The sequence below is a fragment of the Sorex araneus genome, chromosome X (assembly GCF_027595985.1).
Source record: "Sorex araneus isolate mSorAra2 chromosome X, mSorAra2.pri, whole genome shotgun sequence".
Lineage (NCBI taxonomy): Eukaryota > Metazoa > Chordata > Mammalia > Eulipotyphla > Soricidae > Sorex > Sorex araneus.
The window spans coordinates 131,127,858-131,154,553 of record NC_073313.1 but is presented as its reverse complement, the minus strand read 5'-3'; the positions used below and the strand labels follow the sequence as shown (position 1 = coordinate 131,154,553).

The 26,696-nt window shown below is 35.6% G+C and overlaps 1 protein-coding gene across 1 annotated transcript in view; it reads left to right on the top strand.

Annotated features, from left to right (window-relative positions):
* Window positions 1-26,696, top strand: part of DACH2 (dachshund family transcription factor 2) — a 299,991-nt gene that overhangs the window by 195,326 nt on the left and 77,969 nt on the right. Inside the window, exon 5 of the mRNA XM_055121151.1 lies at window positions 15,038-15,173. Coding sequence (XP_054977126.1) covers window positions 15,038-15,173 — 136 coding nt within the window. The remainder of the gene's footprint in view (window positions 1-15,037; window positions 15,174-26,696) is intronic.

Genomic DNA, 26,696 nt, shown 5'->3' with positions numbered 1-26,696 from the left:
TGTCCATTTTGTTTATTTTTGAAAAACAGAACCTGGTTTCATTCACTCTTTGAACAGTTTCCCAAATTTCTATAGCATTAATTTATACTTTAATTTTTACTTTCTTCACTTCAATTACTTAAAGATTCATTTGTTTTATATCTACTAGTTTACCAAGAGGTGAAGATTGGCTTATTTGAGTATTTTTCTTTTTATTCATATAAACTTTTACTGCTATGTCCTCTCTTCTTTGTACTCCCTCTCCTCTCCCCTCCCCTCCCCTCCCCTCCCCTCCCCTCCCCTCTCCTCTCCTCTCCTCTCCTCTCCTCTCCTCTCCTCTCCTCTCCTCTCCTCTCCTCTCCTCTCCTCTCCTCTCCTCTCCTCTCCTCTCCTCTCCTCTCCTCTCCTGAGTTGAGGTGACGTGTTTATAATAGTGCTCACATTTGCGGTCTTAATGTAAAATTAAGACATTTTATCACCACTATTGTGCCCAATACCATCCATTAATGTCCTATTTTACTTATGCTCTACCGTTTGTTGCCTTTGCCTTTCTCCATTGCTTGGTAATCTCAGTTTTGTAATCTCAGGTTTGTAATGCATGGCAAGAGTTTGTCATTGACTATTACCTTCTATATTCTTGTTTTGTTTATATAACTATTAAGTGAGATCATCCAGTGGTTTTTTCTCACTCTGACATGTTTCACATTATTTAATTACCTTTAGATTCCATCCAAATTGTTGCAATCTGAATAATTTCAGTTTCCTTAGAGTTGCATAGTATTACATTGGGTTTTTATTAAACAACTTTTATATCCATTCATCTGACATTAGATATTTGGGGTGCTTCAATATAAAAGCTATTGTCCTTAGTAATGCAATGAACATAGGTATGGATACAATATTTCAAATTAATGCTATTGATTTTGGGAAAAAATATGTGATTTCCATAGATTTTAATAGTTGAGATTTTTTTCAAATTTTATTTTATGTATGCACCGTAAGTTACAAAGTTATGCATAGTTGTGTTTTTAACATACTATGTTCCTTCACCAATCCTGCCACCAGTGCCACTTTCCCTTTACCAGTGTTCCAGGATTCCCTCTCCTATCGCCCCTTGCTCCAGTCCCAGACTTCGATCTCCACAAGTATCTTTCAAGTTTGGTTATTGATTTTTTTTTTTTTTGCTTTTTGGGTCACATCCAGCGATGCTCAGGGGTTACTCCTGGCTTTGCACTCAGGAATTACTCCCGGCGGTGCTTGGGGGACCATATGGGATGCCGGGGATCGAACCCGGGTCGGCCGCGTGCAAGGCAAACGCCCTACCCGCTGTGCTATCGCTCCGGCCCCGGTTGTTGAATTTTTTATCTTATGATTTCAATGTTGTTGACCCTGTGGTTTGGATATTTATCTATATTATTCCTTGGCACTATTAATGTACCTGAAACCCTTCATCCCTTGCCCCTATTGTTTCTCATCTATCTATTTTCCCCTTCCCTTTCACTTTATATCTTTCCTTCTCCTCCCTATACTCTTGGGCCAAGGGTGGTCTAGGCATCCTCTCCCCTTTTAAACCATTGCATTTCTTCATTCAGCTACTATAAGTACCACATATAAATGATATTCTCATGCATTTGTCCTTCTTCTGGCTTTTTACTTTTAACATGACATTATCCAGTTCCATTAATGTTACATTACAGCAAATTGCACGATTTCATCATTTTTTACAACTGCATAGAATTCCATTGTGTATATAAACTATATCGTCATGATTCACTGATCTGTTTTTGGACATCTAGGTTGATTACAAATCTTACTATTGTAATGAATGCTGCAATGAATACTTTTTATTTTCTAACTTCTATATAAATTGTTTTTTATTAAGACAACATGATTTATAAAATTGTTCATAATAGAATTGTTTTAAGCAAGCAATGTTCCAATACCAATCATACCACCAATGTCCCCTTCTATCCACCAGTGAAACATTTTTTGGCCACCTGGCAGGCATATAACAAATGTCTTTCATACATAGTTCAAAAAACTTAAAAGAATGGCAAGTAGTTATCAGAAAATAAATCAATAAAAGTGAATTTCTAATGATAAAGTTCTGTATGTTTTTAACTTTTCTTTATCTTGTAGAGGACAACCACATGCACCACTGCTATGTGCCATGCCCAATGCCACATTGTGGGAAGTGTCTTATGTCCTTCAAAAGAGCACATTTGCAATGAATAGTTGTGTGTCTACTTCCTTTACAATGAATGTTTTTCTGTCCTGGGGGTAGACATTCCCAAAAGTGGAATTTCTGGGGTTTTTGGTAGCTCAAAAGTTTATACTGTTTTCCAAAGGTGTTGAACATTCTTACCATCAGTGGATGAGTTCATTTTTTACCATATCCCACCAACACAGATTGTTCCTACTATTTTTTGATATGTACCATTTTCATTAGCTTTAAAATGGTATCTCATTGGTGTCTTGATTTGAATTTCTCTAATAATAGTGATGGTGAGCATTTTTTTCTTGTGCCTGTTGTCCATTTGTTGGTCTTCCTCAGAGAACTGCCTATTCATTTCCTCTCCCAATTTTTTGTTGAATCACTGTGAGATACAGTTACAAAGCTTTCATGTTTGGTTTTTGTTACTGGTCATGAGTACTTGATATATCCTGTATATCAATCCTTCATCTGATGTGTTGACCACAAATAATTCTTCATATTCAGTAAATTGTCTTTTAGTTTTATCCCTTGTTTCATTTTCCATGCAGAACCTCTGTAATTTGATGTAGTCTCATTTGTTTATTTTTTATTCTGTCTCCTTTGCCAGTGGCATTATATCATTTAGTTTTAAATATACAGTATTCCAGTACCAATCCCAGTACAGTGTTGACTTCCCTCCACCAATGTTCTCAGATTTCTTTCCACCTCCTATTCTGCCTCCTTGAGTGGACATTTTTAATTTTGATTCCAATAGTTTGGGTTTCATGCTTACAGTGCTTACAGTATTGCTGACCCATATATACAAGTACCTCTATATCACCCAAGTGATAGAGGCCTTACCCCCCACTGCTGTTATCCCACTACTTCCCACATACTATGGATATGTATGTCCCATCTTCACACACCAGTTTATTTCCTTCCCTGTCCTCATTTTTATTATCTAGTTTCAAGGGTAATCCAGGTACTTCCCTTTGATATTATCCATCGCCTCTTCCTGTTATTTGCCTATAGATCATAGATAAGTTATATCGTCTGGTATTTCTCCTCCTTCTGACTAACATTACTTAACATGCTATCCTCCAGGTCTTTTCAAGGTGCAGTGAATTGCATGGTTTTATCCTTCCCTTCAGCTGGATAGTATTACTTTGTACATGTATACCATACTTTATCCGTTTTCTGCTGCTGAGCACCTAGGTTGATTCCTTATCCAAGCCATTGTGCTGAGTGTTGCACACAAGGAGTTTAGGTTTAAGTGCTCTGGAGACACTCCCATTCCTTTGTTTATCTGTATGGATTATTTTATACCTTGCATCAATTCTTCTTTGGATTGATTGAATTTCTCTTCCAGTGATTGTTTAATTTCCTCTGCCAATAGTTACTTATTTTTCATTGCCATCACATAGATTTTTTATTTTAGATCATTTGAAGAACTCAGGGATTGATATGGACTTCTTTCTCTGTATGTCAACATGTCTGATTTCCTTAGTTTTCACATTTTTCTTAGATTTTAGTGGGTGTCGATAGAAGAACTTTATATTCCTGATTTTCTGAGTACTGATCAATGTGGTATTTTACACTAACAGACTACAGTTTATGCCTATGTTATTTGGACATTTCCATTACATTGTGAAGATATTTCAGTAGGAAATATATGTGTAGGTCTAGATCACCCCTATTTGTTGCTAGGACTTTTATGGTGATACCCTGGCACTGATAATGCCTTGCTATTATCAGCTAATATTGAGAGGATGCATTCAGGCCAGTGTGGCAATAGTGTTCATGTGGATTGTAAGGCAAGGGAAGGTGCATATAGGCTACTTGGGGGGGTGTCTATATGATCCTTAGAAGTAGCATTGTATTCACCCTCTACTGTATTACTTAAAAATTAATTAACTTTATATTCTGAGCTTATTCTACCAATCAAATTGAAAGACAGTAATTCTAGTGCTCTATCTTTGATCCCACTGTCCTTTTGAGCTCATTATAAGACTTTTGTATGTTCAATTTTATTCAATTGTGCCCCAGCACGAATTTTCCCTTTGTGTCAGAGGAGTTCTTTAGTATTTTTGTAGGACTTGTTTAGTAGGAATGAATAACTTCACCTGTAGTTTGACTAGATTATTTTATCACTCCCACAAATTTCAGAGATTTCCTAGTGAGATAAGTTACTTTTTTATGCTCATGAGTTATTCCTGGCTCTGCACTCAGGAATTACTCCCGGCGGTGCCTGGGGAGGACCATATGGGATGATATGGGATGCTGAGGTCTGAACGCTGGACGGCTGCATTCAAGGCAAATGACCTACCTGATGGACTACCAGTCTGGCCCCTGTATTTTTTTTCAAATATTATTTTATTTTTGTAAAATTCTTCAAATTATTACAGATAATATTCAATCACCAATCACACCACCATGTACCTTCCCACCACCAAAAGAGGAAAGTGTGTGAAGATTGTTGTATTTCATCCTGGAGTCATTTAAGCCCTTGTATAAGAGATTGCAAACATATATGTTAAACCCAAACAAATGTGTTATATTTTTGGTACATCAGTGAGCTAATGTATGAGGTTGCACTACTGTGGCTTCAAATACACTCTCTAGGTTTGTGTCACTTTATTCCGGGAGCTTTATTTCTTAGTATCTGTATCTTGGCTGTTGATGAGTAGTTTGTGGGTGTGACTTCCAAGCTACTGGAAAACAGGGGAGCTGGGGGGAGGAGACCCAGATCCACTCCAATTGAGCTTGGAGATCTCAGACACGGATCCCACATATCTGGGTTTTTCTGCAGGTTACCCAGTTGGTGAGGCTTGTCTGAGCCTGTGGGGAGTGGTTTTGAGCATGGCTGTGCGGTTGAGCTCTGGAGGTTTGCAGCTGTCAGGGTTCTGCTGGGGTGGGGAGGGAAACTCTCTTTTGCCCTGAGTTTTTCCATTTAAAATATTTTGGTTTTATTAAGGCAACATGATTTACAGGACTGGAACAATACAAAGCTGGTAGGGCATTTGCCTTGCACGCAGCAGACCAGGGTTCAATTCCTCCATCCCTCTCCGAGAGCCCGGCAAGCTACCGAGAGTATCCTGCCCGCACGGCAGAGCCTGGCAATCTACCCATGGCATATTTGATATGCCAAAAACAGTAACAAGTCTCACAATGAAGATGTTACTGGTGCTCGCTTGAGCAAATTGATGAACAACGGGTCGACAGTGCTACAGTGCTACCATGATTTACAAAGTTATCCATAGTGTACTTTTAGAAATACATGTTCCATCACCAATCCCACTACAAGTTTCAGTTTTCCTCCACCATTGTTCCCAGGTTCCCTCCTACTCCCTAAAATAACCCTTTCCCATCTAATGTGCCTGTCAAATGTGCTTGATTGGCACATTTTAAAATTTGGCTGTTGAAGTTTGGATTTCATTTTTTCAGTGTTGTTGATGCTGGTTTGGATATTAGCTTTATTTCTCCTTTAGACCACCACGTACTTGAATCCTTGAGAATTCAAGCTGCTTTGCTTCCTGTTTGGTTCTTCTTTCCCCAAGAAGAGAGTTTTTCCATTTTCTATATAAAAACTTTGAGCTTATTGATGAACCCTACTACTAATTACTTCATTTTATGAAACAAAACATGTATTTTTGCTTTAAGTCTTTCTGAGCATTTTACAAAGCTTTGATATATAGAGTGACTGTCTTGGAATTTATCTCTATTAATTAACACAGCTGAATTACTTAGTTTCTTCATTATGTGATACTTTGTGGTATCTAGTGTAAGTTTCAATTAAAAAGAAAGGGGAAAGGTTCACTGGTTGCAGTGGGCCTGCACAGGCAGGACTCCAATGTTCGGTGGCCGAGAGCTACTTTCCCAGGCTGGATGAAGGGTGGCGGATGGGCGACAGACAGAGGAACAGGAACGAGGCCCCAAATTGGTCTGCAGTTGGTTTATTTCTCTCTCCTTCTCGGGTTCGTCCTATCTCTCCCTTTATGACACAGTCATAGTTGTTGTTTTGGTTGTTGTCCTGGTCATCAGAGTTCCATCATCCTAGTCTCCTCTCAGACTTCAATGTCTCCAAAGTCTCAGTTCTCCTCCTTAGTCTTCAACATCTCATCTCCGACCTTCTCATCCTCAATATCTAGTTTCAGCATCGACTCTTCAGCTCCTTCTCAGCATCTCCTTCCCAGAGTCCAGTCTACCTCCTACAAGTCTGTCTGCCAGTCTACAAATCTCTCTGCCAGGTAGTTGTGTCTCTTATCCCTTACAGCATAGTTATATAGGAATCACGTAGTGTGGGGATACAAAGGTGGGGTTGAACATTATCATAACTAACAGAGGTAAAGACCACTCCTTCTTCAGGAGATTAACTCAAGGATAAAATCTCATCTAAGAAGATTACTCAAGATTGCTAGGAGATCCTGCTCAAGGGTGGGATTCCATCCAGGGTATACTGCTTTCTCCTTTCCTCAGCTAGTAATCCATTTAAACAGTTATAGTAAATTTGCTTCGTATATTTCTAGCAATGTCATTTTGTATGATCACAGTAAGACATATATCAAACTTAAAGTTTGGCTCTTCCTGGGGACATCTCAGGATGTCCAATCTTTCCTAACCCCAGCAGGGTCCTTATTCAGTTACTTCTTTTTGGGTAATGACAGAACTTGTCCATGACTGTGCTCTTAACTTTTAGTTAAGTATTTTGGCACTTGGCTTGACTCATTTTGATGCCAGGGTAGCTCACAACTTGCCCTGGGTCCATTAGTCCCTAGTCTGGACCCTGCTCTTGTAGTGCTAGACAAAGCACAGCTGAGGCTTAAGTCAAGTAAATATGGATGCCTAAGAGTAAATATTATTTTGTAGTCAGTTAACTCCCATGTTGCATAGCATGGCATCAATTGTCTTCCTGTGTCTATACAAAAAGGACATTGCTAAATGAACCATACAAATGACATAAAGGAAAGAGAAAAGCAATATAGGATTATTATTGCCTGATGGAAGTGGGTATATCTCTCTTACACTGTTGTGGGAGTGGCTCAACAAACCTTAAGCTCCCTGCAAGGACAAGTAGCAAGGACAATCCAGTGTTATCCAACAATCTAGTAATGTAGCTGCATATAGACTGGCTCGAGCATCACTACCCGTTAATTGAATCAGTTTTTGCTTCTGAATATTGGTTTGTGATGATCTAGTTGGCAAATCTGGATGTATATTCACTGGATCCCCACAGCTGTTGTATCTCAGAGGTCTAGTCTGTTTGGGTTCCTGACTAAGAACAGCTATCGATGGAGACTGGGACTAACATTGTGTCACAGTGTATTTAGCTTGGACAGAGCTACAGATTGTGGTCACAAGTACCAATTTTCCATGTTTCTAAAAGCTCATATTTGCATCTACTGGATTTTTCCCCAGTTCTCAGTTTCAAACAACAATAATAGAGGTAATAGTCATTCTGGGTTGCAAAGTGTGGTGTGATACTATTCTTGTCTGTATTTATCTCTGTTACCAAATTCAGGGGTACTTTTGCTTTTGTCAGATTGACTAATTCATGCATGACTTTATATATAGCTTAGGTGGCTTAGGTGGTATATTTAGAGAGATCTGAACTATGTTCACAGACACAGCTCCTAATAGACTCTGCTGTGTTTGTATCGGGTTTGAAAAATTCTGTTGAGTTTTCTTATGTGCTAATTTTCTTCCTGCCCCTTACTCTTTTTCTTGAATTTCAAGAGACTGAGGTAGCAGCTGATTGGAGGGCAACAGCTTGCAAGCCGCCAGGATTGACTATGGAAGTTCCTTCCACCGTATGTGACTGGGCTTTGAATTAAAAACGCTTCCAGGTGTCAGAGTCTATTTATTTGACACACTCTGAGTCTATTTGTTGGATAGATTTAAATTCCAGTTCTACATTTATATCATTAAAGTTTATTAGACATATGTCTACTTTTCCTTGTTTCTTTTATTTGCTCACAAGTCCTTTTGAGGGAAACAAAAGTGATGTTCAGGGTTCTCTCAAGCCACACACCACAATTGGAGATGTACTTGAACCTTTTTGGCACCAGAAATTGAACCCAAGTTCACACCTACTAATCATGCACCACAACTGTTTTATTATCTCTGATCCCCACACATCCTTTTTTCTGGTATTGAATATCTTGGTGAAAGCTGATGGGCTGAAGTGGGATCAAATCAGCAGCTTTGGTTCTGTGCCTGCAAATCTGGTATGATGATCTGCTTTGGTTTAGCTAGTGGAGAATTTGCTTGGTAGGTTACAATGAATCAGGATAATAAACATGGCCACACTCCTGAAGACTGATAAGCTAGGTAGGTCTTAGATATCATATTTTGTGTTTGGCTATGAACTCAGTGAGCTGTGAGAAACTGAAAAGCATCTGGGTTTCATTCTTACACATCCAGTGTATGAAGAACCCACCTGTGTTGTTCTCTGATATTTTATTGTTTTTTTCAGTAGGCAATCACCTCCAGAACAATAGTAGTAGGGCTCCCCATTGTGGTTTGTGTCAACTATCCTGCCAGAGGCAAGAGAGTCTCCTGGAACTGTCTTTGTAGGACATACCATGTCTACCCGTAATTTATATCTTTTCTCACAGTTGAATTTTGGTTCATGTAACTTAATTGTCAAAACTCTAAGCCAACCACATTTAACCCCTCTCTGACTCCCTACCACAGGGCTTTTGACCTCATTCACTTGAACCTTAGATGTCCTACCAATGCTTGCTCACCAGATTCACTCAAGCTTAGCTTTTTGTGTGTTTCTACACTTTGTACTCTCACTTGATGAATCACCATCATTTTATGAGTGATTAGATCTGGCAGGATTCCCTGCATGAACACAAATCAGCGTTTGGACTAAACATCCTTTCATATAGGTTTTGGTATGTGGGTGGGTCTGCCCTCAATAGGTCATCTTGACCCAATCTTATGTTTACATTTTCTAAAATAATTATAAGTCAGAATACTAATTGTGCTTATCTATAAGCCATATCAACACTTTGCTTTAATTCCTATAAGCCAGATTTATATTTATAAACAAGGATATTATCTAACTAGGTGCATAAGAAGAAATTATCAATATCTACTTTTAAAATCTCTTGGAAATTTAGAGAGGTAATTCATGAAACTAGAACACATCTCTAGTATGCACTGGACTTTGGGTTCAATACCTAGCACAGCATGACACATTCTGTACTTTGGAGCTGTGTCCCTTGTGCCGTATAGTTCTGTTGGCTTAGGACCAAATCTCTCAAGCCTATGCCACTAGGCCTGAAGTGAAATAGTCACAGGAATGAACCCTGGATTCACAATTATGGCTGTGAGGAGCCCCCCTCAAAATAACAATAAACATTTGTGGGAGCATTCTTTTTTTGTTTTAGACTGCTCAACTCTCTATTATATATCGCTTTTGTTTTTAAGGCTTAAACCCTGTGAATAAAATTTTTAAAGCATTTTTAATAATTATATATCTAGATAAATAATTGGAGTTCATTTTTTACCATACCTGGTGATGCTCTGGGGTGACTCCTGACTTTGAATTCAAGAATTACTCCTGGTGGTGCTTGGAGGACCATAAGGAATGCCAGGGATCAAACTGGATCAACCATATATAAGGCAAATGCTCTACTGCTGTACTCTAACTCTTATCCCTTAATAACTAATTTAAATAAACAAAATTTCCTCATATATGGAATTTTGAAAACATTCATCTATAGATTTTTTTATACCCTGCAGAGACATAACTAGATGGGAAATTTACATATAAAACTTGTTTTGCATGCAGAAGACCAGGGTTCAATACTTGGCACTTTCCTAAAAGAAGAGTAAATGATTTCATATATTTTATAGTGTCAAGATTTCTGAAGCATAACAATAATGGAAACTTCATATAATGATTTCAGATTTCTTATATTCTCTGTACTTAAAATTTTATTGGCTGTTTTATTAATATGCTACAATGCTCTGCCTTTTAGGCTCTTTAAAGGGAAAAGGTTGAGTGCATACAACTGATTTCATAATCACATAATATTTTTTAATAATCTCACAGTCTACTGTGTTTGTGTAAATGAATACATAAACAAATATGGTAATTTGTATAAACAATAATTTTTTAGTTTAATAATGTTAAAATTGCAACCCAAAAACCCTCAGATTCTTACAATGGATTGAAATAGTGTTTTAGATTTACATTTGTTTAAATATCCAATTCGAACTCTTACCCAGCTTTCTAATAACAAAAGTCAATTAAAAGGGGAACCTCTGACTATAAAAGTGTCAAATTTCCATGGAACAAATATCTTCACTATGGTTTATGGCAAGTTACCAACAGATTAACAGACTCACAAAAATAATGAATATTTAAGAATTATTTGGCTCTAGCTTTAGAAGGCTCCAAGACAAAACCCTGATTTTAACGTGTAACTTATATTATTTAAATACTCATCAAATCAGGCTCTCTATATCAATCCCCCGATATTGATTATAGAAAACGAACTTGTTAATCTAGTGTACATACTGGTTTCTATTTATTCATATAATTATATTCACTGAAGGCTTGATAAATTTTTATAAAATTTAATCAATAATTTGTTCTTTTCTAATTGAAATTACATTAACAATGTAGAATTATGCAAACTAGAAGGGTTCTTATTGCATTCAATCTATTTAATTACATGAGGTTATAGATGTTTTTTCCACAGTGTGAAAATTTATTTGTATAATAGAAGTGTTAATGATTGAGGATGCCCTAAGAAAAGAAAAGCTGGCTTAAGAGAAAATTGACTTGGTTGACTATTCACCACTACTTTTATCTTCTTAAAAGTTTCTTTTCAAAACTTTGGTACATCTATACAATGGAATACTATGCAGCTGTTAGAAAAGATGAAGTCATGAACTTTGCATACAAGTGGATCAACATGGAAAGTATCATGCTAAGTGTAATGAGTCAGAAAGAGAGGCATAGACATAGAAAGATTGCACCCATCTGTGGAATATAAAATAACAGAGTAGGAAACTAACACCCAAGAATAGTAGTATATAATACCAGGAAGTTGGCTCCATGGCTTGGAAGCTGGCCTCACATGCTATGGGAAAAGCAGCCCAGATAGAGAAGGGTAAAGCAAATTGTGATTGGAGAGCCCATGCGGGAAAGGAAATACGTGACTAGAGACTGAACATGATGACCACTCAATATCCCTATTGCAAACCACAACACCCAAAAGGAGAGAAAGAACAAATTGGAATGCCCTGCCGTAGAGGCGGGGTGGGTGGGGGATGGGATTGGGGCATGAGAGAGATACTGGGTTCATAGGTGGTGGAGAATGGGCACTGGTTGAGGGATGGGCTCACAAACATTGTATGAGGGAAACACAAGCACGAAAATGTGTTAATCTGTAATGTACCCTCACCGTGACTCACTAATTCAAAAACAAAAATTTTAAAAATTTAAAAAAGTTTCTTTTCATAGGAATAATGACTTTTTATGACACTGACGAGTAATGTAACTTTTAGGGGCTCTTAATTCATTCTATTAAATATATTTTCTTATAGTTTAATAAATTTTTCCACCTCCATGTTTATAAATGATTATACATTATTTATTATAAGGACTGGAGCAATAGCATAGTGGGTAGAACATTTGCCTTGCATGTGGCTGACCCTGGTCCAATTCCTCCCTCCTTCTTGGGGAGCCCTGCAAGATACCAAGAGTATCCTGCTCGCACAGAAGAGCCTGGTAAGCTACCCGTGGCGTATTTGATATGCCAAAAATAGCAACATGTCTCACAATGGAGATGTTACTGGTGCTCACTTGAGCAAATCGATGAGCAATGGATGACAGTGATGTTACTATAAATATTAAATATTTATAAATTATTATTAATGGGTCTTAGATGAATATAACAAGCTACAATAACAGTTGCTAATAACAGTTCAACACTAGCTACATGTGGTTATGTCAATATAAATGAAATAAAATGAAAGCTTCACTTCCTCAGTTTCAGCTAGTCACTTTTCAAGTGATGAATAGCCACAAATTACATGTGGTTACTATATGTTAGATAGAACAGTATAAAATAATGTGCATAGTTCCATAAAATTCTACTGGATGGTACTAGATGCTATGGTTCTAGATCATTAAGTATGTTGGATGAGTGCCCAAATCATTAGAAATCTGTGTAGGAAAAGAAAATACATATTAGAAAACTAACAATCATCCATATTGCAACTCACCTTGCAGTAGATCAGAGAAATGTTTTTCTGTGTGTCAACTTTATTTATTATTCTCATCATCATTTACAGTTATAAAATAGACATGGAGAGCATAAAATTTGCCTATTTAGTAAAGGTTTAGTATGTGCATCTTATTATTTTAATTATCTTGCAAATTATTGGAAAGGAATCAGACATTGAATTCTGTCTAAAATGAATTTTTGAATACAAAATTGCTTACTTTTTAAAATGTAGTCTCCATGAAATTACAAATTTATTCACTATTGGGTTTCAGGAATGCAATGTTTCAACACTAGTCCTTTCACCAGTGTCCAGGTCTCTCCACCAAAGCTCCCCCACCTCCATTTGTTTCCCACCTATAAGTCTGCATCTTCAGGAGGTGATTTTTTCAAATTGGTTTTTGCAATGTGGTTTGTTTGCACTACTGTTGCTGATAGGATTTTATGCAAAATATTTTACCACCTTTCTTCACCACCTCCTCCTCTCAGACAAAGGCTTCCCTCTATCATAGACGTTGCACCATTACAGTATTATTCCCCATTTTGCTTTTATTTTCATCTTGTGGGTTTGGGGTTCACAACCACTAGTGTTCAGGTTGTGCTTCTGGCTTTATAATTTGGAGTAACTCACGGCAATGACCAAGGGACCTTATGTGTTCCTGAGGATCAAATGAGGGTTGGATGCAAGCAAAATAGTATAACTCTTATACTATCACTCCAGTTAGAATTTCCTGCTATTTCTACACAAAACCTTTACAATTTGTTAGATAAGTATGATATATGAACAACCAGTTTTCATTAGAAACAGTATGATGGAATTGGTTATGAACACTGAACCTGAAGTCATACTTTGACTATAATTTGTAATTCTGGCTTCTCTAGTCCTATATTATATAACCTTAAAGAAATAAATCTAACCTGTATCTCAGTTTGCCTCATCTGCCAAAAAGAAATAAGTATAGTAATTTTAACTGTCTCTAGATGTTAACATAGAAATAAATTAGACAAATCTTGCTAACACAATTAATAAATTGTTTGGCACCTAGTGAGTACCGAGAGTATATTAGTTTACATCTATCTATCATCTCTCTTATACAATAATCCATATTGACATAATAATAAAGAACAAAGGTAGAGACTATATCAATTGATAACAAATGAGGGGTACTGCAGTGTAATTGGGAGTAGGTGGACTGCAGTTAACAGATAGGCATAGGTACAGGGGTCGTGTATAATTTGATGGTGGTTAGGTGATGTAAGTGTGTACACCAAGACCATAAATATCAAATGTATTTTAATGAGATAACCTAAACTACAATAATTTTAACTAAATTAACATATAAACTAAAATACTGTATTTTTTATTAATGTAGCACATAGCATTAAAATGTCAAATATTTACCACTGCCCTCTGGCAGAAGAAATCTGTAGTATTTTAGAAAATCTTTGTACTTATAGTCAGAGGGTAGTTCTGCAAAGAAGGCACTTGGATTTCAGGTGGCTGACCCTGGTTCTATCCCCTATGCCTGTCATCTCATGTAGTCCCATGAGCCTTGCAGGAGTGATGCCTGAGCACAGAGCCAGGAGCAAGCCCTAAGTAGAGCTGAGTGTGGTCCAAAACTAAAAAAGAAAGAAAAAAATCTTTGTATTTTAAAATGTCACAATATGATTCAATTGTTCTTTCTGGCTTGTTACTTGTCTTTTATTAATTTATGTAAACATGGAGAGCTCCTGAAGTTATGTATTGATCAAGTTGTGCAATGTCTTAATTTAATTTCTTAATAATAAATTATTCTGTAAGAAAAATAAAATAAATATCATATATCTAGCTTCCAATAATAAATTGCAGAACTATTTATTATTTTTATCCACAAAATTCTCAATCAACATAAGGTTTTGAATTCAACTAATATAAATGAAATGACTGGATTCATCTCAATAAGAATTTAAGGACAAGTATTGAAGCTTTAGAAAAATATTATAATGAACTAAACTCCAGCTGATTTGAAAAATACAGAATCTTAGTGAGCAATATTACTGTCACTCTAACTTATGTTTTCAGTAAGCTTTTTTTCAGTGAATGTGTTGACAAAGACACTGAAGTACATTAATTAATTAGTTGTCTTAATATTTGACAGATGCCAATTTAAAGCAACTTTTGAGATCCCTTCATATAGCATTATACATTTTCTATTATTTGTATTTTTTGTGTGCAGATGTTATTTCAATTGTTTTGAAATTGAGAATAGACTTTCATTTTTTATTATCCAGAGTGGGCAAGGACAATTTATGGAGTCTCTTTTCCAAAACATATAGTTTATAAGTAACTATTTTTAAATTTTTATTACGACTGTATATAACCTCTTTTTTGACACAATACAAATATATTATTGTAGAGTTCTATGTTTGCTTAATATAAGTGCTAACCTCTCCCTATTTATTCCTTATAGTGGTTCAAAAGAGTTATATATAGTTGGATGAATTACGTTGAAGTCACGTATTTTGGATGTTTGTTCTTTTAGGGTAAATCAGAGCTTAGCATTCCAAATATTATTTGGATAAGATGAAAACATTGATTCACAGTTTATATTTCCTTTTGTGTCTCTTTTTGTGTGAGGAACAGATGGCTGAGAGTCCTTCTCTTGATCATTCTTTGGAAGAAATTCAGTACCCTGTGAGTCAGACATACTCACATTCCAGCAGCAGTGAGTCCAGCTCTCCCACTCAAATTGAACACCATTCAGAGAGAATGGGTGAGTATCTCAACTGAAATAAGGTGTAAACAAGTATTATTTAATAAAATGGATTTTGGTAGGCGAAAAAAGAGCTGGGTGAGTTAATGACTATATATATACATATATATAATATATATAGCTTTTTGTAGTAATCATTTTGAATAGAAGAACAGTAAAACAAAAATGTAAAGAATAAAAGTGGAAAATTTTTCATGAACCACTTCACTTGATATTATGGGAAAATATGATGAATTATTTTTACACAAAGTATGTCAGTTAATGCTATTTCACTATGAATGTGACTAATCAATGTAACCTGTCACTTCATCTTCCTTGGGAATTCCCATGATTCTCTTGAACTCAACACATGGTTCACTTATGTGTTATTTATTTATTTATTTGGAGACTTTTCTCATATTCTGTTATTTATTTATAGTTTTCCTGAAGGTTATCTTGAAGTTTAATCATTTTATATTTGTTTTTAATTTTTTAAATTTTAATATTTTCCTTTATTCTCAGGCCATTATCTTTCTTTGATCACTGGACTGGCCTATGTGACTGAAGATAACTCATGAGAACACATACATCTAGACACACACATATACATACACTCCATACACTCTTTTACATATGCCAAAGAATAGTTATAGAATAACTGTAGGATAACTACATATAGAATAACTACTAATTACATTATAAATATATAAAATATAATTATAATTATTGTAAAATAGCAATATAATTAAAGAATAACTATAGAATATTTATAGAATAGAATAACTCACGAGAGCACACACATATACATTCACACACTTTTACATATGCCATGAAGTAATTTTTAAGTGAGATTTGTACACTTCCAGTATCTGAGCCTGTCATCTTTCTTTTTAAAAATTTTTAAAGATTTTATTACTAAATAAATTCAATGAGATTCAATGATGAGAATTCATCATTTTATCTTTGCATGTGGTTACCATCCACAGACATTTTTTTCTGCAGGCTTTTAAATTCTGTCACTTCTAGTTGTAGTTTTCTTATTTTCCTCTCATAGTTTCTTTTACTTTATTGACTACCTAAACCACTGTTTTTCTTTTATCTTCTTTTTCTCTTTTTGGTTTTTGGGTCACATCCAGCAATGCTCAGGTCTTACTCCTGGTTCTGCAGTCAGAGACCACTGCTTGTGGGCTTGGAGAATGAAGTGGGGTACTGAGGATCGTACCTTTGTCAGTTGCATGCAAAGCAAACTTCCTACCCAATATATTTTTGTTACAGCCCTCTACCACCAATTCTTTGTGCTCATTAAGCATCTTCAGCATATAATCTCTGAAATCCTTGACTAACGGTTTACATAGCAGACTGGTACTGGGAGTGTCTTCCAGACTATGTTTTTATGCTTTTAGTGGGATTCTTAACTTCTTCCCCACTGCTTTTGTTGTGGTCTGCGCTTGAGTATTTTCTGATTTACCATACTCATTCTTTTACTAGGGACGTCTCTGGAAGAATCATATGAGTTTTACCTCACCACATTTCCTAGTTGAAACTTTCCCAATTTTGTTACTAATTGCTTGGGGTTTTGTGTGAAGGTTCCAGAAAGTCTCTCAGTGCTCTTGCCCTTTCCTCTCCTCCAACTTTAATTTAAGTTTTTGAAATTTTTTATTACTATGACTACCTTTGGGCTGGAGCACAGTGGTAGGGCATTCTTTCATGCCGCTAACCCATGTTCGATTCCTCCGCCCCTCTAGGAGAGCCCGGCAAACTACTGAGAGTATCAAGCCTGCAAGGCAGAGCCTGGTGAGCTACCCATGGAGTATTGGATATGCCAAAAACAGTAACAATAAGTCTCACAATAAGAGACGTTAGTGGTGCCCGCTCTAACAAATCGAAGAGCAACAGGATGACAGTGACAGTGACAGTGACTACCTTTGTGATTTTTCCCCTACATATATGTAGTTAGAACTAGGGTTATGATTAGTACAAGTTTTTGCATCTGTGAGCGTTGATGCCTACTCCAGGGTCTGTGATTACCAGAGTATAACGAGTGATTTCTGAAGGAGGGAAGGTGCAATCCTCTGGGAGAACCAAAAGGTGCTCCTGTTACTCTAGGGGAAGTTCAGCCTTATGGCAGGGCCTGGGAACTGTGCCTCAGTTCAGAACTCATCAGAAGACTGATCCAAGAAGCACAGGGAATGCCATTCAGGATAAATCCAAGTGAGGCCAGAGAGAGAGAGTACAGTTGGTAATGTGCTTGTCAATGGACTTAATTCTCCCATTAAATGCCATAGAGTGGCTGATTATATCAGGAAAATGCAACTCTCCGGTGCTTTAATAGACACTATTGAATTCTGATAGTTAACACAAACTGAGAGTGAAATATTATAAATCAACCACATATGCTAATGGTAAACTATGAAGGGTCAATGTTGACATACTATTTTCATACCAAATTTCATTGTATCTAAAGAAAATATAAAGACAGTCATTACATACTGGTCCAGACATCAAATAAAGGGTCAACCAAGTACTTTTAACAGCTGCTATTAGATCAAAGAGAATTTTTTTTGTTTTTTGGGAGGGAATAATGTACCTATTATTGTATAATAATGTACCCAGCGATTCACAGGGTTTACTTCTGACTCATGCACTCAGGAATTACTCCTATCTGTGCTCGGGGGACCATATAGGATGGAATCAAACCCGGGTTGGCCACATGCAAGGCAAACGCCCTTTCTTTCTTTCTTTTCTTTCTTTCTTTCTTTCTTTCTTTCTTTCTTTCTTTCTTTCTTTCTTTCTTTCTTTCTTTCTTTCTTTCTTTCTTTCTTTCTTTCTTTCTTTCTTTCTTTCTTTCTTTCTTTCTTTCCTTCCTCCCTCCTTCCTCCCTCCCTCCCTCCCTCCCTCCCTCCCTCCCTCCTTTCTTTCTTTCTTTCTTTCTTTCTTTCTTTCTTTCTTTCTTTCTTTCTTTCTTTCTTTCTTTCTTTCTTTCTTTCTTTCTTTCTTTCTTTCTTTCTTTCATCTTTCTGGATAGAAAGATAGAAATAGCTATCGCTCCAGACCCTCAAAGAGAAATATTTATGGCAGTGCAGTATTAGTAAGGACTTTTATAATTCGTTGTCATCACTGTACAAATTAAACAGGAAGAAAATAAGCAAGCAAACAGATCTAAGCTAGTAGTTCAAACTACTTGCACTAGAAGAAATGCACAGGACTCCCACGAGAGGAATAAACAATCAGATTAGAGGTGAAAGGAACAAAGTATTGAAGATACCTCAGAAATATGAAATATCATGAGAGGCTACTATTTTCAGCTTTTTGCAAGTATGACAGAGAACCTAGGAGAAATTGATGCATTTTTAGAATCATGCAATCTCCTGAGACTGAATGAAGAGGTTATAGAAAACTTGAAAAGACAGATCATGAGTAAGAACAATGAAATATTTAGTTAAAATATTTCCTATGAACAAAATCTCAGATTCAAATAGGTTTAATAAAGAGTTCAGCATCACTTCAAAAAATAATAATTATTTATGTCCCTCAACCTCTTTAAAATATTGAAGACACAAAATTATTCTTAACAGCTTCTATGGAGCAAATATTACCCAAATATTAAAAATAGGTACATTATTTAAAAAGAAAATTACAGACCAATATCACTGTTGAGCATCAATTCAAGGAACCTCAACAAAATATTAGTGAGTCAAATCCAACAGTCTAGCAAAAGGACCATACACAATGATCAAGTAGAATTCAGTCCAGGGAGTGGCTGAATTATAAACAAATATTATAAACAAAATGAAAATTAAAAATCAAGTGATTGTTATAGATTTATGGACAGAATTTTTTTTATAAAATCCGAAGAGCTTTCATGGCAAAACTCCTCAATAGCATTGTCTAGTGACCTAGAAATAATAATGTTTTAACTTATTATACTCTAATTTTGCTAACTATGAATTCATGTTCTTGTCTGATTGCTGTGGTGAAGACTTCCAAAATTATATTAAATAATAATGAAGATGGTGAATGTTTTTTTATTGTCCCTAGGCATTGGATTAAAAAACTAAGATTACAAGTATTGTGGAGAGAGAATTGAGGGAAGGGAAAGAAGTGATGTATTAGAAGTGACACAAAAATCATGTTTGTATAAAGTTTTGGCCATTTCAGTGGAAGTGAATGAGCAGCAAATTTTGACATCAAAATAATTTTTAAAATACATTATTCCTTCTATATCTGTCCCTCTCCTTCTGACTCATTTCAATTAGCATAATATTCTACATGTCTATCCATTTATAAGCAAATTTCATGACTTCATCTATCCTAACAGCTGCATAGTATTCCATCATATAGATGTACCAAAGTTTCTTTAACCAGTCATCTGTTCTAGGGCACTTGGGTTGTTTCCAGATTCTGGCTATTGTGAAAAGTGTTGCAATTAAGATATAGGTATTATATATATATATACAGATATATATACAGATGTCATTTCTACTGTGCTTTTTTGCATCCTCGGGATATATTCCCAGAAGTGGTATTGTGGGGTCATAAGGAAGCTCAATTTCTAGTTTTTGAAGGACATTCCATATTATTTTCCAGAAAGGCTGGACGAGTCAGCATTTCCACCAACAGTGAAAGAGTGTCCCTTTTTCCCCACATCCACGCCAGCACTGGCTGCTTTTGTTCTTTTGAATGTGTGCCAGTCTATGTGATTTGAGATGATATTTCATTGTTGTTTGATTTGCATCTCCCTGATGGCTAGCGATGTGGAGCATTACTTCATGTGCTTTTGGCCATTTGTATTTCTTTTTTGAGGAAACTTCTGTTCATTTCTTCTCCCCATTTTTTGATGGGGTTGGAGGTCTTTTTCTTATACAATTCTACTAGTGTCTTGTATATCCTGGATATTAATCCCATATCAGATGGGTATTGGGTAAATATTTTTTCCCATTCTGTGGGCTCTTTCTGTATTTTGGTCACTGTTTCTTTTGAAGTGCAGAAACTTCTTAGTTTGATGAAGTTCCATTTGTTTATGTTTGCTTCCACTTGCATGGTCAGTGCTTTTCATCCTTAAAGATGATTTAAGCTTCAATGCCACGGAGAGTTATGCCTACATTTTCTTCTATATACCTTATAGATTCATGTCTGATATTGAGGTCTTTAATCCACTTTGATCTGACTTTTGTGCTTGGCATTAGACAGAGGTCAGAGTTCATTTTTTTTTTGCATGTAGCTATCCAGTTTTCCCATCAACACTTGTTGAAGAGGCTGTCCTTGTTCCACTTCATATTTCTTGCTCCTTTGTCAAAGATTAAGTGGCCATATATTTGGGGGTCCGTGACAGGATATTGAATTCTGTTCCATTGATCTCCTGGTCTGTTTCTAGCCCAATATCGTGCTATTTTACTTACTACTGCTTTGTAGTAAAGTTTGAGTTGGGGAAGGTGACACCACCTATCTTCTTTTCCCAAAGGATTGCTTTAGCACTCATTTGTGGAGTATACAATAGCAACACATGAGGCTGACACCCAAGGACAGTAGATACAAGGGCCAGGAGGATTGCCCCATAGCTGGAAGCCTGCTTCATGAGAAGAGTGAGAAGGCAGATGGAATAGAGAAGGGATCACTGAGAAAATGATGGCTGGAGGAATCAGTCGGGATGGGAGATGCATGCCAAAAGTAGATAATGGCCCAAACATGATGACCTCTCAGTGTCTTTGTTGCAAGTTGTAATACCCAAAAGTAGATAGAGAGTATGGGGAATATTGTCTGCCATGGAGGCAGGGGGACGGTGGGAAAGAGGGGATATACCGGGGATATTGGTGATGGGGTATGTGCTCTGGTGGAGGTATGGGTGTTTGATCATTGTGATTGTAACCCAAACATGAAAGCTTGTAACTATCTCTTAGTAATTAAATAAAATTTAATACATATAAATACATTATAACATGTTTTCTAAACCACAGTACACATAAATAAAATTAAAATTGTTCACACTTAACTGTGCGTTAGTTTTTGAGGGATGGAGGTTGTAACACAGATTACTTTGAGGAGCTAGGTAATGTTCTGGATTATCAGTTACTCCAGGGAATGATAAAAAAACATTCCTATGTGGACCTCATGTAAGTTTCACTTGGCATTTTCATATATGCAATTTTGTGGTTTTTTTTTCATACTGAGCTCAGTGGATTGGAAATCTGCCTTCCAATTTAATCACTTTTGAAATATTTATAGATCTTAGTATCCAAGGTATTCACTGAGTCTCATTCTCCTGGTTTCCAATAAACTGTCAAACCAAGTATTGGTTTAATTTTCAGTATCTCCTAGGGAGATCCTAATATTCAGTAACATGTGAAAACAACTGAGGTAGAGTGTCTAGAGGAGTACATTTCACTGCTGCAAGTGATAGAAGAAGCTTTCTAATTCTCATCTGTCTTGTGAACATAGAATGCACATAGAATTCATTTGAGTTATGAATGTCTGAGCAAGACAAGAGAACATGGCCAGCTGTTCACTAATGTGTTATGAAACAAATACACATTAATCTGAAATGAAGCATTTGATATTAATAAGGAAGTAACATAAAAGAAAGGAAAAGATACTTATCTATTGAATTTTGGCTAAAAGTTGAGTGCAAAGCCTAATTTTATTTATAACAGTCATATGAAAGTACAGGACATATACTTAAAGTAAAGTAAAATATTTCCAAACACATAGAAATATCCTTTAAAAGAATCTTGATTATTAAAGGTATTCTTCATTGCCTGGAAGTAAGTAGTCTCTCTATGTACATAGAAAAATTGTGAAAAACAATGGTAAGATTGTCTATAAACAAATTTAAAGTTTTTATGATTTTTTGTATAAAGATGTCTATTTTGGGACCAGAATGTGGCTAAAGACGTATAAAGCATGTCTAACATGCACAAGGTCCTGAAAGTGATCCTCAGCATTGTATATCACATGCCACTACAGAGTACTGTTGATTGTGTACTTTGAATACTATTCTGTCAATTAGTTGCAGGTATGGCCCCTATTTATGAAAGAATAAAATGATCATATTTGAAGAGGAATATAATGTAACATAAATTAAAATAATTCAATTAAAAATTGCAAACATTGTCATGATTTAACTCTGAATAGAACTATCTAGTGAAGTTTCTATGAGAAATATGTAATCTACTAATTTTTATTTATATGAAAATCTCCATAAATTGAGTTAAATGCATGGTTACTTTAAACTTATGAAAGTAATTACTAAATTCTTTACAGATGTTCTTGGGAAATATATATTAGTTATGGAAGTTTTACTAAATTTGAATGAGAATTTTATAAAAGTAAATACCTTAGTGATTCAAAGGAACTATTTTTGGCATTAAATATTTAGTAAGTATTAATTACTTTTTAAATTTATAAATTAAATGGTTTGCAACTTATAATTTTAAACAGTTTAATTACAAATAATGATTGTTTGATTAATAATTGATGAATAATAAAAATTGTTCATTATTTCAAAAAGCACAAATGCCTAAAATTTGATAATTGTTTTTAGAGTATAGTTATTAATTCAATGCTTTTCTGCTTTTCTTTGGGATGTTTTGCACATAAAATTTTTCAATTTTTTTTATAGTTAAGATGACTAGTGGCAGGGAGGATCTCATGGTTGATCGGGATAACGAACCAACCATCAAAACTTTCCAAAGAGATAATAAAGGTAAAATGATTTTTGTTTATTTGATATGCATACAAAGGCAGATGCTAATTCTATTAAACTGTCAATACTGTTAATATGTCCATATTTCCCTTAGTTATACTGACTTTGAATAAAGTCTCTAATTCTTTTTTATTGTAATTTTGGTTTCTGGGCAATACCACCCTGAAGTGTTCAGGACTTACTTCTGGCTCTGTGCTCAAGAATCACTCCTATTAGTGTTTTGGAGATCATATATGGGTGTTAGGTATTGAGCTATGATTAGCAAATTGTAAGGTAAGCTCCTTACCCTCTGTATTATCTCTCTGGTCCCTGGATAACTCTTTCATAGTTAAAAAATTATACGGAGGACATAGTATAAGTACTAAGTTTTTCTCACAGTTGAAACTTAATATTTGGAACTGAGCCTGCAGATGTCTAAGCATGATAATTAGAGAAACTAAGTTATTCACCAGAGGAAGAACGTAAAATTATTGCTACAATCTGAGATTGTGGGAAGATATTAGGGTTTGAGAAGCAGAGTAATTACTGTTAGAGAGCATATTGTTAGAGTCCATATTTGAAATTTTAACACATATACATCCACACATCATTATTTTTTTAAAAAATATATAAAAATTATAATTTACCAAAAGCTTGTTTTTGATATCATAAATTACTGATCAAAGTGTGTTTCTATATTAAGAAACTTCCTGCCTGCAAGCTACCCGTGGCATATTTGATATGCCAAAAACAGTAACAAGTTTCTCAATGAAGATGTTACTGGTGCCCGCTCGAGCAAATCGATGAACAAAGAGATGACAGTGCAGTGTAGTGCTACCCTAACTAAGCCCTTCAATCATGTGGGAGCAGATACATTTGACTTTTTAAGATTCTACATGTATTTTGTTAACTACATTAAACGATTCATCATTTGATATTTTGAAAACTGAGTTATTCCAAAGAAAAATATAGGTAATGGGCACACGAAAAATTTTTCTTCCTCATTGTCTATCAGGGAAATAATGGTAATCAAAATAACAATAAAATATCACTTCATACCAGTGAGATTGAATGGCATATGCATGTATATGAATATATATGATAAAAAACTCAGAAACACCTTTGTCCAGGAATTAGAAAATATGGAACCCTTATTTATTTTTAATGGGACTCTAAATTGGTCTAACTTTTGTGAGAAAACTATGCATATTTCTAAATTAATTTTAAATTGAGTTTTTTATTATCCAACAATTCTGCTCAGAGCACAGAAAGACCAGTTTGAAAAGAACTGTACACATCTATGATCATGTAGTTCTTATTTACAATGGCCAAAGTCTGGAAACAAAGTACACAGAGCAGATTGATGGATAAATAAGTTATGGTATATAATGCCTAGAGAGAGAGAAAGAGAGAAGTAGACAAGAAAATGTATGCCATAGAGGCAGGCTGGGGGCTGGGTTGGCGGGAGGGAAAATGGGGACATTGGTGGTGTCCCATAGTTTAATTAAAAATTAAACTATGATTAATGATCTGAGTTTACAGAGGTTGAGTCTAAATAAAAAGGCCCAGTGAACTCTGTGGAGGAGTATATTTATTTTGGTGGTGTGTGTATGGTGATTACCACCAAAACATATAAATATACTCTTGCAAACCAATGTTACTGAAATAAAAACAAATTAAAAATAATGAGAATTAAAGAAAATATTTTGCTTTACTTTTCAGGATTCCCATAGCTACCTTTCGATATAAATACATTTGATATATATGTTCTGTTATTGTGTTTAGCCAACTAATATAGACCAATCCAAAACAACTAATATGTGATTCATTTGCAAATGGTCATAGTAATATATTTCTATTTATCTGTTTAGTTATGTCTTTCTCAGAAATATTTTTTTCTAAATTTTACTTTATTAAATAACCTTGATTTAAAATGTATTCATAATTGTATTGTATATATTGGTCCATCAGTGATTCCACCACCAGTGTCAACTTCCCCCCACCAGTATTCTCAAGATCATTTCCTAATCGCCCAACACCCCAGCCTGCCATTTCCACAGGCACCTTTTTAAGTTTTTTTGTTTGTTTGTTTGTTTGTTTGCTTTTTGGGTCACACCTGGCAATGCACAGGGGTTACTCCTGGATCTGCACTCAGGAATCACCCCTGGCAGTGCTCACAGGACCATATGGGATGTTGGGAATCAAACCCCGGGTCAGCCGCGTGCAAGGCAAACGCCCTACCCGCTGTGCTATCACTCCAGCCCCGTTTTTAAGTTTGTTTAAAGTTTGGGTTTCATTATTTTAGTGTTATTGACCCTGTGTTTGGTTTGGATATTTAGTGATACCAATCCTTAACACTGCCACTGTACTCTGTTTCTTAAAAACTTAGCATTCAAACTTCAGGTTTAAATTTATTGTGACAATTTTTAAAAGTATTTAATTAATTAAACATATTTTAAAATGCATTCTGAAATTAAGAACAGTTAGACATTTATTTCCTGTGTAGATTCCAGTAAACAGTAATTTTGTCGGTGTCAATACTGACAATTTATCTGAATCAATCTTGTTAATTTATGAATGAACATGTTAAAACCTAATTAGTACTTGATATGAGTTATATTATAATGATAAAAATCGCCACACAGTATATTCAAGTTCCAAACTGATTTCAATTATTTTTATATTGACAGCTTTTGTGCCCCCATTTGGTTATGAGAAAGTAAATGCTGATATTGTTCTTACCCTTATGTGTACTACTGATGTAAATATGTTAATTTATTACTCATAGAGATTGTTATTTTCTCTGATTTTTAATATTTAGAATAAGAATCTGTCATTTGAAAACCGAAGTGATACTACAGCGGGTAGGACACTTGCCTTACAATCCATTTTAGTTTGATTCTTGGGACCCCACATGGTCTCCTGAGCCCTGCCAGGATTGCTCCCTGAGCATGATTGGGTATGACCCCCAAATATAACAGAACAAAACAATTTGTCACTAATATGAACAACACACACATATATATGTTCATATATATATGTAGCATGGTCATTTATTTTCTAAAGTAGTAATTTGTATAAATTTGTTTTAATATACAGCAAGCACCAACAGACATGAGCATACCTTTAGACCTCTACAGCAAAACTTTAATGAGAATCCTGCTTTTTTTTCCTGGATTTTGCTTCTGGGTGGTGCTCAGGGATAACTATGTGTTGCTCAGTGATGACTATGGCTCTGTGCTCAGGGATCACGCATTCTGATGCTTAGGAGATCCTATGTGATGTCATGGATCAAACTCTGACCATGAGCAAGACAAATGCCTTACCTGTTGTACTATCTCTCCCACCTCGAAATCCTGGGGGAAATATAATATCTGTAGTACAAATCATAATGCATAAAGGGGAGAGACAGACAGACACAGAAACAGAGACAAAGAGACAGAGTGACAGAGAAAAAGAGAAAGACAAGGCAGAGACAAAAGAAATTGCCTGCCATAGAGGCAGGCAGGGGTGGGGGGAGGGAGAGAAACTGGGGATTTTGCTGGTGGGAAATGTACACTGGTAAAGGGCTGCGTATTGGGATATTGTATGACTGACACCCAATCTCAAAAACCTTTCTAACGATATATTTCATGATGATTAAAAATTAAATTTAAAAACTCCTGGTGGATTATTAAAACATAATACAAAACCAGATAAAGAAAAGCCACCTATTAAAATATAATTCCATCTCATTAAAGGAAAAAACTTTAATTGTTAAGGACCAAGTTAAGGACCCTGAGTCAGATGAGGTATTGGTCTCTGAGCAAACTCAAGAACTCCACTTTTACCCCCCAGCATAGTAGCGAACCCCCCACCCCCGAAAA